The sequence below is a fragment of the Morus notabilis genome, unplaced genomic scaffold (assembly GCF_000414095.1).
Source record: "Morus notabilis unplaced genomic scaffold, ASM41409v2 Scaffold242, whole genome shotgun sequence".
NCBI lineage: Eukaryota > Viridiplantae > Streptophyta > Magnoliopsida > Rosales > Moraceae > Morus > Morus notabilis.
The window spans coordinates 14,344-33,312 of NW_010358071.1; the positions used below are offsets into that span (position 1 = coordinate 14,344).

Sequence of the window (18,969 nt, forward strand, 5' to 3'; positions counted from 1 at the left end):
CATGAACACACCCAACAAAGCGCGGTCATTCTTACATACATGAATTGTTTCATAGCTCAGATCCAGTTTACTCAACAACTTATTTGCCTCGTAATGCGATGTAGGTAACTTGTTTCTTTCAGGAACTGCATCTCTTAGTAGCTTCAACATTTCATCCATGCATTCATTAGGCCACTTGTACAACACTTTAAATGCATTAGTTTCACTAAAAAATACAACGATGAATACTTAGTGCAATCCGGATACAATCCGACTTGGAGCTCGGATAAGAGATCTCTAAATTCATCGTAATGGGTATTTTCTATAATTGTTTCTGTCTCACCCATTATCTCATGATCATCACTAATCTCAGCCACATCATTTAGCACTGCAAACATCTCGTCAACAGGTTCACTGACAACTGCAGTAGCAAGACGTACTTCACCATGGTGAATCCATGTGGTGTAACTTGTATCAAAACCCCATCGATGTATGTGCGCTTTCACTATTTCGGGTGAAAACATCTCATGATTTCTACACTTGATACATGGACAACTAATACCCCCGAGTAAATTTACATAATTCTTTCCAACCTCAATAAAAGCACACAAATCATCACAGTACTCATCGGACAACTGGTTCCTTAAATGTATCTAACTCTTGTCTATAGGCATCCCCACTACGAAGAATTTATAAAGTTTTATCAAATTTTATGAAACTTAACACAAATTATTTTATAATAAGTATTTAACATTAGTTTATTTAATTATTTAATTATTAATATAATCCTAATTAAAATTTTTATCTAATTTTTTAATTATCACATAATCATCATTAAACAAATTTCATACAAATTTTAATCTAATTATCAGATATTTCGGTTTCAATTCTAATTTAAAATTCACAATTCTAAATTCAAAATCACAAACTATATCCAAAATCTAAAACAAAATCATAAACCATAACAAAAATACCAAAATCAATTAACAAAATACCAAAATATTTACTCACAAAATCCAAACACACAAATTCCGGGGGTTGGAGAACGGTAAGGCAGCAGGAAAACGAGGGTGCCGGCGGCCGGAAAATTGGAAAGCGAGGGGGAGATGAAAACTCCGCACTTTTTGACTTTTTTTCTCCACAAATGAAAAATTTAAGGAGAGAACAATATTTTTAAGCTATTTTCAGTGCTTTTGGACGGTTTTTGGAGGTTTTGGACAGCGAGAGTAAGGGAAAATGCGAGAGGCTCACCGGGAAAAATGGCGGAAGGAGGTCTGCGATTTCGTTTATGCAGGTAGTTTTTTGCGACAACATTGTGTCGTCGCAACAAAGATTAAATCGTCGTCGCAATTAATGTTAAAATGACGGCGTTCTTTTTCAGCTTATGAATATTTCTGAGAATATTCTTAAGGAATATACCCTGATTCATTTTTTGCGACAATAATTTAACAATGTCGTCGCAAATAATTTTGAGGAAACCGCCCAAGTTTCTGCCCTTTTTTTTGGGAAAAATTAAATCCCCAGTTATTTGCAACGACATTATTAAAATTATCGTCGCAAAAAACAGTCGTCCTTGATAGAATTTTCTATAACCATTTTTTCTGATGACACGCTTCATCGCAAAAACTGTCACTTTGAAAAGAATTTTCTGGAAAAAAATTTTGCGACGATGTTTTACATCATCGTTACAAAAAATAAAGAAATATCTGGAACCTATTCGCGGGAAACCGCCAAATTTTCTGCCTCTTTTTGGCCACGTCACAGCCAGCTGTAACCATTAATATTTACGACGAAAAGTCCTCGCAAATAATGTACAAACTGGCGCAAAAATTGTTGGCCCCAATGGATATTAGCGACGACATGTCGTCGCTAATAATCCGTTCAATTTTTGGCGAAGACAAGTCATCGTAAATATATAAATTTTGTGCGACAACAAATACTTAATTCGACGCAAGTTGTTCAAAAATTTTGTTTTCTTTTAAGCGACGTCATGTCGTCGCTAATACTATAATTTTAGCAATGATAAATGTGGTTACTAATAACCCTTTTGTTGTAGTAATGGACGGTCCAACCCAATTGGCAACACTAATTTAGCTATAGGATTGTTCTTTTATGGTGTTCGAGACACCATAGCCACATTTGTCACTAGCTTCTTTAGCATATTTCTAATAGTCACATTTATCTTCTCCATTATTGCCAGGTAATTCAAACAAATGTATATTGAAAAATATTCAGTGAACTTTATTTAAATCATTTATCATCTATTTTGGATTCGAGAAAGTTGATTTGCATACCAATATTACAATACTAATATTTGTTTTCCTTGAAAATGTTTGTAGAATTGAGAAGTTGAATCTACATTATAAGGTGGGAAAGCCAAAACTATTGGATAGGTAAACATATCTATAGTACTTATGGATAGGTAGAAAACAAAAGAACTTAATGAAAGAACAGGTATACGTATATACAAACAGATATATAAGATTTAATTAGCTCTTCATCTAAGTTCTCTTCATCTAAGTTTCTGTACCAAAATATGGAAGGGAATCACTTAAGATTCAGAGGAACTCATATTACATAAGCTTTTACAAAAGAAAATGAATTTATACCTCAACATGGACCTGCCTACTTCTGATAATCTTTAAACAACCAAGTTTGACTGGAGTTTCTTTTCAGTTTTCACATTAATAGACTTTTCAACAACTTAGCATTAGTATTAATTAAAAACATAGAATATTACTTGTCCAAACATATAACAACCACCTAACGATTTCTTCCAATGGGCTTCACCTAGTATAGAAGACACTTATCCGGCATTGTCCAGATCTCTGATCACGTGCCCTGCATCAACTGGGTTGTCAACTCCGATTCTCCATCTTCTTTCTTTTTCGCCCCCCACAGAAAGGAGCATAACCCAGCGAGAATGAGGATCATGCCAACCAAACTGGTACAATACAATTCCAATTCACAATATGAGAATGCTTTCATTACTGATATGTGGATCTTGCGTATTAAGATAATTGTTATCCATTTAGAGTGAATTCAAATGTGAATGAAAGAAAAATAAAACATACCTCCCGACTCTGATGGCTTCACCAAGTAAGAGTGCTTCTGTTACGGTTACAAAAATTAGACCGACGGGGTTGAACATAGATGGATAAGTGGGGCCTAGGATTGAGATCACCCACGAAAGTAAGCAAAATGTTGCGGCTGAATAAAGTGTTCCCTGCACAAATACACAAACTTTAAACGCAAAATTCTGACGGTAATATACATTGATTTATCTCGAGTTTACAAACATTGTTGAAACTCAGAAAGGCGGAACTTAGAGAGCAACATGCAACAGAAAATCAACAAAACTCAAACTTAAATAATTTCTTTGACATTGATTACATAAATTTAGGCTTAAGCGTCCTAATTCTACTATTCTCATCTATTTTCATAAACTCCAGAAGTTCTCGGTTGAAACATAACGACTTGGAAAAGCATATTGCTAATCTATTTTCCAGTTCTTTTTCCCATAAGCCAAACAAGCATCCAACAAACACAGTTTTGTTTTTTTTAGAGTCTTTACTGGTTTATGTTTGTTTTTTTGTTCTGTTTTTCACACGTAAATGGAGCGGGATACTGTTTGCCTCGCCTCATTGACATCCCTAAGCACTAAATGAGTTAGAAATTGTAGGCTTACCGAGCAAACTATGGCGAGCAGTTCTAAATTCCAGCCGAGCTTCCATGCAGCAACATGTCTATCGAGGCAAAGGCCAATTACTGCTGATTGCATGGATGTTATACCACTTTGCAGCATAATTGCCGTATATTTAAAAGAAAATACCGCCAAGAGTTTACGCTGAAAGAAAGAGAACAAAGAACTTATATAATATTAAAACTACTCTATAATTTTTTTTTATGTAATTTTTATATAGTGTTAATAATAAGAATTAGCTAAAAAAAAAAAAAAGGAATTCAAAATAAATGAAATGAACATGAATCTTTTGTTCTCTTAAAGTGGCCAGCCACGTACCTGCACTATGAACCATAATGCACGTGACAAGCATGATGCAATGATCAAGGTTGCGCCGCGCACCCAGTGGTCATGGGAGTTCTGGGTGGTGGCCGTATGAGAGTCCCCGTGTTGGTGGTGGTAAACAACATACAATTCTTTTCCCTTGTTAAGAGATGCAACTAGTGCTCCAACAAGCGACAGCAACACTCCAAAAGTCTTTATTTTTCCTTGTCTGGTTCGCAGGTCTAATTTCTCTGTTCTGCAAGTACATATTCAATTTAAAATTAAAATAATGAAAATTTGTATAAAAAATTAGCAATAACGATTAACAAAGTTTTTAATATACATGTCTTACCTAGTGATGAGTGACAAGAGAAAAGTGAATATGGGAATTAAGTTGTATAAGTTAGTGGCAAAGGTGGCTGTGGTATCATGGAGACCATAATAGTAAAATGCAGAATCGGATATCCTGCATTGCAAATATATATTGTAAACAGTTTGGTATATTTTGTTTTTATATGTATAGTCAAAACCACAAGTTATATATGGCTTACACGATTGCAGCACTAACAAAAAGCCAGAAGCAAACTGCGTAACCAAATTTCTTTTCAGTAGATCTGCAAACTAAAAAAATAAGATTAAATTAAATTTAAGTATTGAAGACACTAGGAGTAACCTCCATTTGCTACAGGCAATAAAAACATTAAAAAGAAAGCCAAATGAGCAAATTAAAAACTAATAAACCTCTCAAAGTAGTAGGCAAGAGGGGCAATCGATAGAGCAGAAGCTGCATTACGGTAAGTGATTAGCGCGTAAACGAAGGTTCTGTCCTTCATAATCACTCTGGATAATATGTGCAGTGTTGCTGTGAATACTTGTGCCAGCAACACGGTAGCCAAAACTAACCAGCTCGCCAAAGCCATTCTAGGGCAAGTAACACTATATCAAATTAGATCTTTAATATTATATTTTCAATTTCAAGGCTATATCTCAGTTGAATAAGTGGATTTAGTAATTCAAACATGCATGAGATCTTTAGCCAAAATAAATGTAAGATATGTTGCTTCAGTCTTTAATTGTAGTGCTTATAAGATTTTTAGTTTTTGAATTAGATTTTTAGTACTATTGGATTTAACTGTATTATCTATTATGCTTGATCAAATCCGCTTCATTTGCTTTTTGGCATTTGTTGGATTTTACTCATTTACTTTTTCTTTTGGTAGTTTGTTATGTACGAATTAATTGGGGTTGCTTAGCTAATATTGATGGCGCAAGTAGTCTATACTTTCCCTTTTCCATTCCCTTTTCTCATATATATACATTTTTTTAATCACTTTAATCTCATTCAGCAAGAGTGCTTTGTCTATGTCAAATGCTCTACTTTCTTTCTGAATTTTTTTCAAGATTCTTTATGTAATCAATAATAATTCACTTCAATTATTTGTGGATGCCAATATTACTGTGAAATTATGGATAAGGTGATTTAGAGTTCCCAGTACAGTAAAGTAGTGTGTATCTTAGTTTTTCTCACATTATTTTATTATAATAATAATAATATTTTTTTTTTTTTGCTAAAGCGCGTCGTTAATTAATTGTGTTATTATATTAATATATGCTTTCAGTAGAACTTTTAGCATTATTCATTGTGTTTTTGTTCAAGCGTATGTGTTCTGTATAGTGAAGGCCTTTTACATCTCATGCACATCTTAAACGCTTAATTATTCTATTTTTTCCCCCGCAGTTAAATTTATTTTTTCTTCTCATTTATTTTATAACATTTGTTAAATGCTTAAAAAATATCTCTATTTTATCAGAAATAATCTCTTAAATCTACAAATATTATGTAAAAAGTAATTAAATCAAAACAAGCTAATTAAAGATTTTGACTTTTATACAGTGTGTATATATATATATATATATTATACGGAAAGAACAGTTTCATTGACCCCCCCCCCCAAAAAAAAAAAAAAAAAAAAAGACGACAATGGAGCTAGGAGACTGGCCTCCACACCTCATCACTAGACAGAACAGAAACTGAAATTATGAATCTAACTATCCCAAAAAAGATTAAAAAAAAGAAGCTAGCATGGTCATACCTTGATTAATTCTGGGCTTAGAGAGAGAAAGGAGTGCTCCGTCCAACCTTTGAGAGAGAGAGAGAGAGAGAGAGGGAATCGGTAAATTTAAATCAAGTATATAGGTTATGAGCAGAAGAAGAAGAGAGATGGTAGAAGAGAATATATATATATATGAAAGTTTGAATATATTCATGAGGGTCAAACTAATTAAATTAGGGTTGAAGGTCCTGATGTGCTGTATCGTAGTCGGCTCCATTCACTGTACTATAATTGGGTTCTCTCTCGTGTTGATCAAGCTTTAATTTATCATGCTGGTAATATAGGAAATAAAGCTGATGAGATCACATGCATAACAATAGAAATTAGCAAGGCTTCATTTGGTTAGTGAGTGATCTGGCTGGAGGAGGAGAGTAACTCCTTCGATGTTAAAGCCGATATTTCTCTGGGTGCGTCATAAAATAACAAGAATGTGTGAAATTCTTTAACCAATTATCTTAAAACAAAAGGAAATTACTAGTTTTCTTTCTTTTCTTGTGCACGGAGTAATTACATCTGCATTAATGACTGATTTTAAGCGTACAAATGTCGCAAAATTTCTACAACTTAAGGTTTTTCAAAGGAAGAATATATTATTAAAAAAGAGGAGAGATCTTCTCTTTAAGGAATATATATATATATATACACACACATAAGGTGGATGTCACATCACGGAGACTATAAGAGTAAAATGCAGAATTAGATGTCCTACATTGTAAATATATATCGTAAACAGCTTGATATATTTTGTTTTATATATATAGTCAAAACCACAAGTTATATATGGCTTACACAGTTGCAGAATTAGCACAAAGTCAGAAGCAAACTGCGTAACTAAATTTCTTTTCAACAGATTTGCAAACAAAAAAAAAAACATTAAATTAAATTTAAGTATTAAAGACACTAGGAGTAAACTCCATCTACTACAGACAGTAAAAACATTAAAAAGAAAGTCAAATGAGCACATTAAAATACATATACGTTCAATTTTATGTTTTTCTTTCTTTCTTTTGTGCATGGAATAATTGCATCTGCATTAATGACTGCTTTTAAACGTACAATTAATGTCGCAAATTTTCTACAACTTAAGGTTTTCCGAAGGAAGAATATATTATTAAAAAGAGGAGAGATCTTCTCTTTAAGGGAAAATATATATATATATATATATGTATATATATATACACACCATTTTCAGGGGAGGTGCAGCTACCGGAGAGGACTGAAAGAAAGTGAGAGATGGAGGGCGTGAAGAAGAGAGATAGTGGAGGGAGAGAGAACAGGAAGTGAGAGAGGGAAGAGAGAGATATTGGGTGAGTAGAGAGGAAGAGAGAGATATATATGCGGTGATCATGCACTTTTAAAGTGTATTTATCTTCTTTTTCTAAAAAAAAATATGATAGAAAATACAAAGAAAGAAAATAAGAGAAAAGGAAAATGTCTTGTGATCTTGATCATCAATTTCCGTATACCGATCTCATGTGTCTATTTAGGTAATTAAAATTTCTACCAAAAAATGATTTATATAAAAAAAAAAAAAAAAAAAGACGACAATGGAGCTAGGAGACTGGCCTCCACACCTCATCACTAGACAGAACAGAAACTGAAATTATGAATCTAACTATCCCAAAAAAGATTAAAAAAAAGAAGCTAGCATGTTCATACCTTGATTAATTCTGGGCTTAGAGAGAGAAAGGAGTGCTCCGTCCAACCTGTAAATATTAGGTACTAATATGAATTCTTACTCGGACATTAGTTGATAAATAGAATTCACGAATAAATAGAGTTGATATGAACATAGTACTAACACTTCTCCTGATTTTCTAAAACAAAAAAAACAAAAAACAAAAAAACAAAAAAACAAAACAAAAAAAAAACAAACAAACAAACAGACCTTACAATTAGGAGATCGGGATTTTAAAAAATGATTTATATAGTACTTTTAAAGTGTATTTGTCTTCTTTCAAAAAAAAAAAAAAAAAAAGACGACAATGGAGCTAGGAGACTGGCCTCCACACCTCATCACTAGACAGAACAGAAACTGAAATTATGAATCTAACTATCCCAAAAAAGATTAAAAAAAAGAAGCTAGCATGTTCATACCTTGATTAATTCTGGGCTTAGAGAGAGAAAGGAGTGCTCCGTCCAACCTTTGAGAGAGAGAGAGAGAGAGAGGGAATCGGTAAATTTAAATCTACTATATAGGTTATGAGCAGAAGAAGAGAGATGGTAGAAGAGAATATATATATATATGAAAGTTTGAATATATTCATGAGGGTCAAACTAATTAAATTAGGGTTGAAGGTCCTGATGTGCTGTATCGTAGTCGGCTCCATTCACTGTACTATAATTGGGTTCTCTCTCGTGTTGATCAAGCTTTAATTTATCATGCTGGTAATATAGGAAATAAAGCTGATGAGATCACATGCATAGCAATAGAAATTAGCAAGGCTTCATTTGGTAAATGACTAGTTTTCTTTCTTTCTTTCTTTCTTTTGTGCATGGAATAATTGCATCTGCATTAATGACTGCTTTTAAACGTACAATTAATGTCGCAAATTTTCTACAACTTAAGGTTTTCCGAAGGAAGAATATATTATTAAAAAGAGGAGAGATCTTCTCTTTAAGGGAAAATATATATATATATATATATGTATATATATATACACACCATTTTCAGGGGAGGTGCAGCTACCGGAGAGGACTGAAAGAAAGTGAGAGATGGAGGGCGTGAAGAAGAGAGATAGTGGAGGGAGAGAGAACAGGAAGTGAGAGAGGGAAGAGAGAGATATTCGGTGAGTAGAGAGGAAGAGAGAGATATATATGCGGTGATCATGCACTTTTAAAGTGTATTTATCTTCTTTTTCTAAAAAAAAATATGATAGAAAATACAAAGAAAGAAAATAAGAGAAAAGGAAAATGTCTTGTGATCTTGATCATCAATTTCCGTATACCGATCTCATGTGTCTATTTAGGTAATTAAAATTTCTACCAAAAAATGATTTATATAGTACTTTTAAAGTGTATTTGTCTTCTTTCAAAAAAAAAAAAAAAAAAAGACGACAATGGAGCTAGGAGACTGGCCTCCACACCTCATCACTAGACAGAACAGAAACTGAAATTATGAATCTAACTATCCCAAAAAAGATTAAAAAAAAGAAGCTAGCATGTTCATACCTTGATTAATTCTGGGCTTAGAGAGAGAAAGGAGTGCTCCGTCCAACCTTTGAGAGAGAGAGAGAGAGAGAGGGAATCGGTAAATTTAAATCTACTATATAGGTTATGAGCAGAAGAAGAGAGATGGTAGAAGAGAATATATATATATATGAAAGTTTGAATATATTCATGAGGGTCAAACTAATTAAATTAGGGTTGAAGGTCCTGATGTGCTGTATCGTAGTCGGCTCCATTCACTGTACTATAATTGGGTTCTCTCTCGTGTTGATCAAGCTTTAATTTATCATGCTGGTAATATAGGAAATAAAGCTGATGAGATCACATGCATAGCAATAGAAATTAGCAAGGCTTCATTTGGTAAATGACTAGTTTTCTTTCTTTCTTTCTTTCTTTTGTGCATGGAATAATTGCATCTGCATTAATGACTGCTTTTAAACGTACAATTAATGTCGCAAATTTTCTACAACTTAAGGTTTTCCGAAGGAAGAATATATTATTAAAAAGAGGAGAGATCTTCTCTTTAAGGGAAAATATATATATATATATATATGTATATATATATACACACCATTTTCAGGGGAGGTGCAGCTACCGGAGAGGACTGAAAGAAAGTGAGAGATGGAGGGCGTGAAGAAGAGAGATAGTGGAGGGAGAGAGAACAGGAAGTGAGAGAGGGAAGAGAGAGATATTCGGTGAGTAGAGAGGAAGAGAGAGATATATATGCGGTGATCATGCACTTTTAAAGTGTATTTATCTTCTTTTTCTAAAAAAAAATATGATAGAAAATACAAAGAAAGAAAATAAGAGAAAAGGAAAATGTCTTGTGATCTTGATCATCAATTTCCGTATACCGATCTCATGTGTCTATTTAGGTAATTAAAATTTCTACCAAAAAATGATTTATATAGTACTTTTAAAGTGTATTTGTCTTCTTTCAAAAAAAAAAAAAAAAAAAGACGACAATGGAGCTAGGAGACTGGCCTCCACACCTCATCACTAGACAGAACAGAAACTGAAATTATGAATCTAACTATCCCAAAAAAGATTAAAAAAAAGAAGCTAGCATGTTCATACCTTGATTAATTCTGGGCTTAGAGAGAGAAAGGAGTGCTCCGTCCAACCTTTGAGAGAGAGAGAGAGAGAGAGGGAATCGGTAAATTTAAATCTACTATATAGGTTATGAGCAGAAGAAGAGAGATGGTAGAAGAGAATATATATATATATGAAAGTTTGAATATATTCATGAGGGTCAAACTAATTAAATTAGGGTTGAAGGTCCTGATGTGCTGTATCGTAGTCGGCTCCATTCACTGTACTATAATTGGGTTCTCTCTCGTGTTGATCAAGCTTTAATTTATCATGCTGGTAATATAGGAAATAAAGCTGATGAGATCACATGCATAGCAATAGAAATTAGCAAGGCTTCATTTGGTAAATGACTAGTTTTCTTTCTTTCTTTCTTTCTTTTGTGCATGGAATAATTGCATCTGCATTAATGACTGCTTTTAAACGTACAATTAATGTCGCAAATTTTCTACAACTTAAGGTTTTCCGAAGGAAGAATATATTATTAAAAAGAGGAGAGATCTTCTCTTTAAGGGAAAATATATATATATATATATATGTATATATATATACACACCATTTTCAGGGGAGGTGCAGCTACCGGAGAGGACTGAAAGAAAGTGAGAGATGGAGGGCGTGAAGAAGAGAGATAGTGGAGGGAGAGAGAACAGGAAGTGAGAGAGGGAAGAGAGAGATATTCGGTGAGTAGAGAGGAAGAGAGAGATATATATGCGGTGATCATGCACTTTTAAAGTGTATTTATCTTCTTTTTCTAAAAAAAAATATGATAGAAAATACAAAGAAAGAAAATAAGAGAAAAGGAAAATGTCTTGTGATCTTGATCATCAATTTCCGTATACCGATCTCATGTGTCTATTTAGGTAATTAAAATTTCTACCAAAAAATGATTTATATAGTACTTTTAAAGTGTATTTGTCTTCTTTCAAAAAAAAAAAAAAAAAAAGACGACAATGGAGCTAGGAGACTGGCCTCCACACCTCATCACTAGACAGAACAGAAACTGAAATTATGAATCTAACTATCCCAAAAAAGATTAAAAAAAAGAAGCTAGCATGTTCATACCTTGATTAATTCTGGGCTTAGAGAGAGAAAGGAGTGCTCCGTCCAACCTTTGAGAGAGAGAGAGAGAGAGAGGGAATCGGTAAATTTAAATCTACTATATAGGTTATGAGCAGAAGAAGAGAGATGGTAGAAGAGAATATATATATATATGAAAGTTTGAATATATTCATGAGGGTCAAACTAATTAAATTAGGGTTGAAGGTCCTGATGTGCTGTATCGTAGTCGGCTCCATTCACTGTACTATAATTGGGTTCTCTCTCGTGTTGATCAAGCTTTAATTTATCATGCTGGTAATATAGGAAATAAAGCTGATGAGATCACATGCATAGCAATAGAAATTAGCAAGGCTTCATTTGGTAAATGACTAGTTTTCTTTCTTTCTTTCTTTCTTTTGTGCATGGAATAATTGCATCTGCATTAATGACTGCTTTTAAACGTACAATTAATGTCGCAAATTTTCTACAACTTAAGGTTTTCCGAAGGAAGAATATATTATTAAAAAGAGGAGAGATCTTCTCTTTAAGGGAAAATATATATATATATATATATGTATATATATATACACACCATTTTCAGGGGAGGTGCAGCTACCGGAGAGGACTGAAAGAAAGTGAGAGATGGAGGGCGTGAAGAAGAGAGATAGTGGAGGGAGAGAGAACAGGAAGTGAGAGAGGGAAGAGAGAGATATTCGGTGAGTAGAGAGGAAGAGAGAGATATATATGCGGTGATCATGCACTTTTAAAGTGTATTTATCTTCTTTTTCTAAAAAAAAATATGATAGAAAATACAAAGAAAGAAAATAAGAGAAAAGGAAAATGTCTTGTGATCTTGATCATCAATTTCCGTATACCGATCTCATGTGTCTATTTAGGTAATTAAAATTTCTACCAAAAAATGATTTATATAGTACTTTTAAAGTGTATTTGTCTTCTTTCAAAAAAAAAAAAAAAAAAAGACGACAATGGAGCTAGGAGACTGGCCTCCACACCTCATCACTAGACAGAACAGAAACTGAAATTATGAATCTAACTATCCCAAAAAAGATTAAAAAAAAGAAGCTAGCATGTTCATACCTTGATTAATTCTGGGCTTAGAGAGAGAAAGGAGTGCTCCGTCCAACCTTTGAGAGAGAGAGAGAGAGAGAGGGAATCGGTAAATTTAAATCTACTATATAGGTTATGAGCAGAAGAAGAGAGATGGTAGAAGAGAATATATATATATATGAAAGTTTGAATATATTCATGAGGGTCAAACTAATTAAATTAGGGTTGAAGGTCCTGATGTGCTGTATCGTAGTCGGCTCCATTCACTGTACTATAATTGGGTTCTCTCTCGTGTTGATCAAGCTTTAATTTATCATGCTGGTAATATAGGAAATAAAGCTGATGAGATCACATGCATAGCAATAGAAATTAGCAAGGCTTCATTTGGTAAATGACTAGTTTTCTTTCTTTCTTTCTTTCTTTTGTGCATGGAATAATTGCATCTGCATTAATGACTGCTTTTAAACGTACAATTAATGTCGCAAATTTTCTACAACTTAAGGTTTTCCGAAGGAAGAATATATTATTAAAAAGAGGAGAGATCTTCTCTTTAAGGGAAAATATATATATATATATATATGTATATATATATACACACCATTTTCAGGGGAGGTGCAGCTACCGGAGAGGACTGAAAGAAAGTGAGAGATGGAGGGCGTGAAGAAGAGAGATAGTGGAGGGAGAGAGAACAGGAAGTGAGAGAGGGAAGAGAGAGATATTCGGTGAGTAGAGAGGAAGAGAGAGATATATATGCGGTGATCATGCACTTTTAAAGTGTATTTATCTTCTTTTTCTAAAAAAAAATATGATAGAAAATACAAAGAAAGAAAATAAGAGAAAAGGAAAATGTCTTGTGATCTTGATCATCAATTTCCGTATACCGATCTCATGTGTCTATTTAGGTAATTAAAATTTCTACCAAAAAATGATTTATATAGTACTTTTAAAGTGTATTTGTCTTCTTTCAAAAAAAAAAAAAAAAAAAGACGACAATGGAGCTAGGAGACTGGCCTCCACACCTCATCACTAGACAGAACAGAAACTGAAATTATGAATCTAACTATCCCAAAAAAGATTAAAAAAAAGAAGCTAGCATGTTCATACCTTGATTAATTCTGGGCTTAGAGAGAGAAAGGAGTGCTCCGTCCAACCTTTGAGAGAGAGAGAGAGAGAGAGGGAATCGGTAAATTTAAATCTACTATATAGGTTATGAGCAGAAGAAGAGAGATGGTAGAAGAGAATATATATATATATGAAAGTTTGAATATATTCATGAGGGTCAAACTAATTAAATTAGGGTTGAAGGTCCTGATGTGCTGTATCGTAGTCGGCTCCATTCACTGTACTATAATTGGGTTCTCTCTCGTGTTGATCAAGCTTTAATTTATCATGCTGGTAATATAGGAAATAAAGCTGATGAGATCACATGCATAGCAATAGAAATTAGCAAGGCTTCATTTGGTAAATGACTAGTTTTCTTTCTTTCTTTCTTTCTTTTGTGCATGGAATAATTGCATCTGCATTAATGACTGCTTTTAAACGTACAATTAATGTCGCAAATTTTCTACAACTTAAGGTTTTCCGAAGGAAGAATATATTATTAAAAAGAGGAGAGATCTTCTCTTTAAGGGAAAATATATATATATATATATATGTATATATATATACACACCATTTTCAGGGGAGGTGCAGCTACCGGAGAGGACTGAAAGAAAGTGAGAGATGGAGGGCGTGAAGAAGAGAGATAGTGGAGGGAGAGAGAACAGGAAGTGAGAGAGGGAAGAGAGAGATATTCGGTGAGTAGAGAGGAAGAGAGAGATATATATGCGGTGATCATGCACTTTTAAAGTGTATTTATCTTCTTTTTCTAAAAAAAAATATGATAGAAAATACAAAGAAAGAAAATAAGAGAAAAGGAAAATGTCTTGTGATCTTGATCATCAATTTCCGTATACCGATCTCATGTGTCTATTTAGGTAATTAAAATTTCTACCAAAAAATGATTTATATAGTACTTTTAAAGTGTATTTGTCTTCTTTCAAAAAAAAAAAAAAAAAAAGACGACAATGGAGCTAGGAGACTGGCCTCCACACCTCATCACTAGACAGAACAGAAACTGAAATTATGAATCTAACTATCCCAAAAAAGATTAAAAAAAAGAAGCTAGCATGTTCATACCTTGATTAATTCTGGGCTTAGAGAGAGAAAGGAGTGCTCCGTCCAACCTTTGAGAGAGAGAGAGAGAGAGAGGGAATCGGTAAATTTAAATCTACTATATAGGTTATGAGCAGAAGAAGAGAGATGGTAGAAGAGAATATATATATATATGAAAGTTTGAATATATTCATGAGGGTCAAACTAATTAAATTAGGGTTGAAGGTCCTGATGTGCTGTATCGTAGTCGGCTCCATTCACTGTACTATAATTGGGTTCTCTCTCGTGTTGATCAAGCTTTAATTTATCATGCTGGTAATATAGGAAATAAAGCTGATGAGATCACATGCATAGCAATAGAAATTAGCAAGGCTTCATTTGGTAAATGACTAGTTTTCTTTCTTTCTTTCTTTCTTTTGTGCATGGAATAATTGCATCTGCATTAATGACTGCTTTTAAACGTACAATTAATGTCGCAAATTTTCTACAACTTAAGGTTTTCCGAAGGAAGAATATATTATTAAAAAGAGGAGAGATCTTCTCTTTAAGGGAAAATATATATATATATATATATGTATATATATATACACACCATTTTCAGGGGAGGTGCAGCTACCGGAGAGGACTGAAAGAAAGTGAGAGATGGAGGGCGTGAAGAAGAGAGATAGTGGAGGGAGAGAGAACAGGAAGTGAGAGAGGGAAGAGAGAGATATTCGGTGAGTAGAGAGGAAGAGAGAGATATATATGCGGTGATCATGCACTTTTAAAGTGTATTTATCTTCTTTTTCTAAAAAAAAATATGATAGAAAATACAAAGAAAGAAAATAAGAGAAAAGGAAAATGTCTTGTGATCTTGATCATCAATTTCCGTATACCGATCTCATGTGTCTATTTAGGTAATTAAAATTTCTACCAAAAAATGATTTATATAGTACTTTTAAAGTGTATTTGTCTTCTTTCAAAAAAAAAAAAAAAAAAAGACGACAATGGAGCTAGGAGACTGGCCTCCACACCTCATCACTAGACAGAACAGAAACTGAAATTATGAATCTAACTATCCCAAAAAAGATTAAAAAAAAGAAGCTAGCATGTTCATACCTTGATTAATTCTGGGCTTAGAGAGAGAAAGGAGTGCTCCGTCCAACCTTTGAGAGAGAGAGAGAGAGAGAGGGAATCGGTAAATTTAAATCTACTATATAGGTTATGAGCAGAAGAAGAGAGATGGTAGAAGAGAATATATATATATATGAAAGTTTGAATATATTCATGAGGGTCAAACTAATTAAATTAGGGTTGAAGGTCCTGATGTGCTGTATCGTAGTCGGCTCCATTCACTGTACTATAATTGGGTTCTCTCTCGTGTTGATCAAGCTTTAATTTATCATGCTGGTAATATAGGAAATAAAGCTGATGAGATCACATGCATAGCAATAGAAATTAGCAAGGCTTCATTTGGTAAATGACTAGTTTTCTTTCTTTCTTTCTTTCTTTTGTGCATGGAATAATTGCATCTGCATTAATGACTGCTTTTAAACGTACAATTAATGTCGCAAATTTTCTACAACTTAAGGTTTTCCGAAGGAAGAATATATTATTAAAAAGAGGAGAGATCTTCTCTTTAAGGGAAAATATATATATATATATATATGTATATATATATACACACCATTTTCAGGGGAGGTGCAGCTACCGGAGAGGACTGAAAGAAAGTGAGAGATGGAGGGCGTGAAGAAGAGAGATAGTGGAGGGAGAGAGAACAGGAAGTGAGAGAGGGAAGAGAGAGATATTCGGTGAGTAGAGAGGAAGAGAGAGATATATATGCGGTGATCATGCACTTTTAAAGTGTATTTATCTTCTTTTTCTAAAAAAAAATATGATAGAAAATACAAAGAAAGAAAATAAGAGAAAAGGAAAATGTCTTGTGATCTTGATCATCAATTTCCGTATACCGATCTCATGTGTCTATTTAGGTAATTAAAATTTCTACCAAAAAATGATTTATATAGTACTTTTAAAGTGTATTTGTCTTCTTTCAAAAAAAAAAAAAAAAAAAGACGACAATGGAGCTAGGAGACTGGCCTCCACACCTCATCACTAGACAGAACAGAAACTGAAATTATGAATCTAACTATCCCAAAAAAGATTAAAAAAAAGAAGCTAGCATGTTCATACCTTGATTAATTCTGGGCTTAGAGAGAGAAAGGAGTGCTCCGTCCAACCTTTGAGAGAGAGAGAGAGAGAGAGGGAATCGGTAAATTTAAATCTACTATATAGGTTATGAGCAGAAGAAGAGAGATGGTAGAAGAGAATATATATATATATGAAAGTTTGAATATATTCATGAGGGTCAAACTAATTAAATTAGGGTTGAAGGTCCTGATGTGCTGTATCGTAGTCGGCTCCATTCACTGTACTATAATTGGGTTCTCTCTCGTGTTGATCAAGCTTTAATTTATCATGCTGGTAATATAGGAAATAAAGCTGATGAGATCACATGCATAGCAATAGAAATTAGCAAGGCTTCATTTGGTAAATGACTAGTTTTCTTTCTTTCTTTCTTTCTTTTGTGCATGGAATAATTGCATCTGCATTAATGACTGCTTTTAAACGTACAATTAATGTCGCAAATTTTCTACAACTTAAGGTTTTCCGAAGGAAGAATATATTATTAAAAAGAGGAGAGATCTTCTCTTTAAGGGAAAATATATATATATATATATATGTATATATATATACACACCATTTTCAGGGGAGGTGCAGCTACCGGAGAGGACTGAAAGAAAGTGAGAGATGGAGGGCGTGAAGAAGAGAGATAGTGGAGGGAGAGAGAACAGGAAGTGAGAGAGGGAAGAGAGAGATATTCGGTGAGTAGAGAGGAAGAGAGAGATATATATGCGGTGATCATGCACTTTTAAAGTGTATTTATCTTCTTTTTCTAAAAAAAAATATGATAGAAAATACAAAGAAAGAAAATAAGAGAAAAGGAAAATGTCTTGTGATCTTGATCATCAATTTCCGTATACCGATCTCATGTGTCTATTTAGGTAATTAAAATTTCTACCAAAAAATGATTTATATAGTACTTTTAAAGTGTATTTGTCTTCTTTCAAAAAAAAAAAAAAAAAAAGACGACAATGGAGCTAGGAGACTGGCCTCCACACCTCATCACTAGACAGAACAGAAACTGAAATTATGAATCTAACTATCCCAAAAAAGATTAAAAAAAAGAAGCTAGCATGTTCATACCTTGATTAATTCTGGGCTTAGAGAGAGAAAGGAGTGCTCCGTCCAACCTTTGAGAGAGAGAGAGAGAGAGAGGGAATCGGTAAATTTAAATCTACTATATAGGTTATGAGCAGAAGAAGAGAGATGGTAGAAGAGAATATATATATATATGAAAGTTTGAATATATTCATGAGGGTCAAACTAATTAAATTAGGGTTGAAGGTCCTGATGTGCTGTATCGTAGTCGGCTCCATTCACTGTACTATAATTGGGTTCTCTCTCGTGTTGATCAAGCTTTAATTTATCATGCTGGTAATATAGGAAATAAAGCTGATGAGATCACATGCATAGCAATAGAAATTAGCAAGGCTTCATTTGGTAAATGACTAGTTTTCTTTCTTTCTTTCTTTCTTTTGTGCATGGAATAATTGCATCTGCATTAATGACTGCTTTTAAACGTACAATTAATGTCGCAAATTTTCTACAACTTAAGGTTTTCCGAAGGAAGAATATATTATTAAAAAGAGGAGAGATCTTCTCTTTAAGGGAAAATATATATATATATATATATGTATATATATATACACACCATTTTCAGGGGAGGTGCAGCTACCGGAGAGGACTGAAAGAAAGTGAGAGATGGAGGGCGTGAAGAAGAGAGATAGTGGAGGGAGAGAGAACAGGAAGTGAGAGAGGGAAGAGAGAGATATTCGGTGAGTAGAGAGGAAGAGAGAGATATATATGCGGTGATCATGCACTTTTAAAGTGTATTTATCTTCTTTTTCTAAAAAAAAATATGATAGAAAATACAAAGAAAGAAAATAAGAGAAAAGGAAAATGTCTTGTGATCTTGATCATCAATTTCCGTATACCGATCTCATGTGTCTATTTAGGTAATTAAAATTTCTACCAAAAAATGATTTATATAGTACTTTTAAAGTGTATTTGTCTTCTTTCAAAAAAAAAAAAAAAAAAAGACGACAATGGAGCTAGGAGACTGGCCTCCACACCTCATCACTAGACAGAACAGAAACTGAAATTATGAATCTAACTATCCCAAAAAAGATTAAAAAAAAGAAGCTAGCATGTTCATACCTTGATTAATTCTGGGCTTAGAGAGAGAAAGGA

At 33.5% G+C, this 18,969-nt stretch overlaps 1 protein-coding gene across 1 annotated transcript in view; it reads right to left on the bottom strand.

Moving 5' to 3' along the window:
- Positions 1-2,811: 2,811 nt before the first annotated feature.
- Positions 2,812-18,969, bottom strand: part of LOC112090310 (WAT1-related protein At5g64700-like) — a 31,875-nt gene continuing 15,717 nt past the window's right edge. The window contains exons 2-8 of the mRNA XM_024161301.1: positions 4,727-4,906; positions 4,537-4,599; positions 4,338-4,451; positions 4,001-4,241; positions 3,668-3,826; positions 3,054-3,205; positions 2,812-2,923 (exon numbers count right to left, since the gene is read on the bottom strand). Of these exons, the coding sequence (XP_024017069.1) occupies positions 2,812-2,923; positions 3,054-3,205; positions 3,668-3,826; positions 4,001-4,241; positions 4,338-4,451; positions 4,537-4,599; positions 4,727-4,906 (1,021 nt within the window). The remainder of the gene's footprint in view (positions 2,924-3,053; positions 3,206-3,667; positions 3,827-4,000; positions 4,242-4,337; positions 4,452-4,536; positions 4,600-4,726; positions 4,907-18,969) is intronic.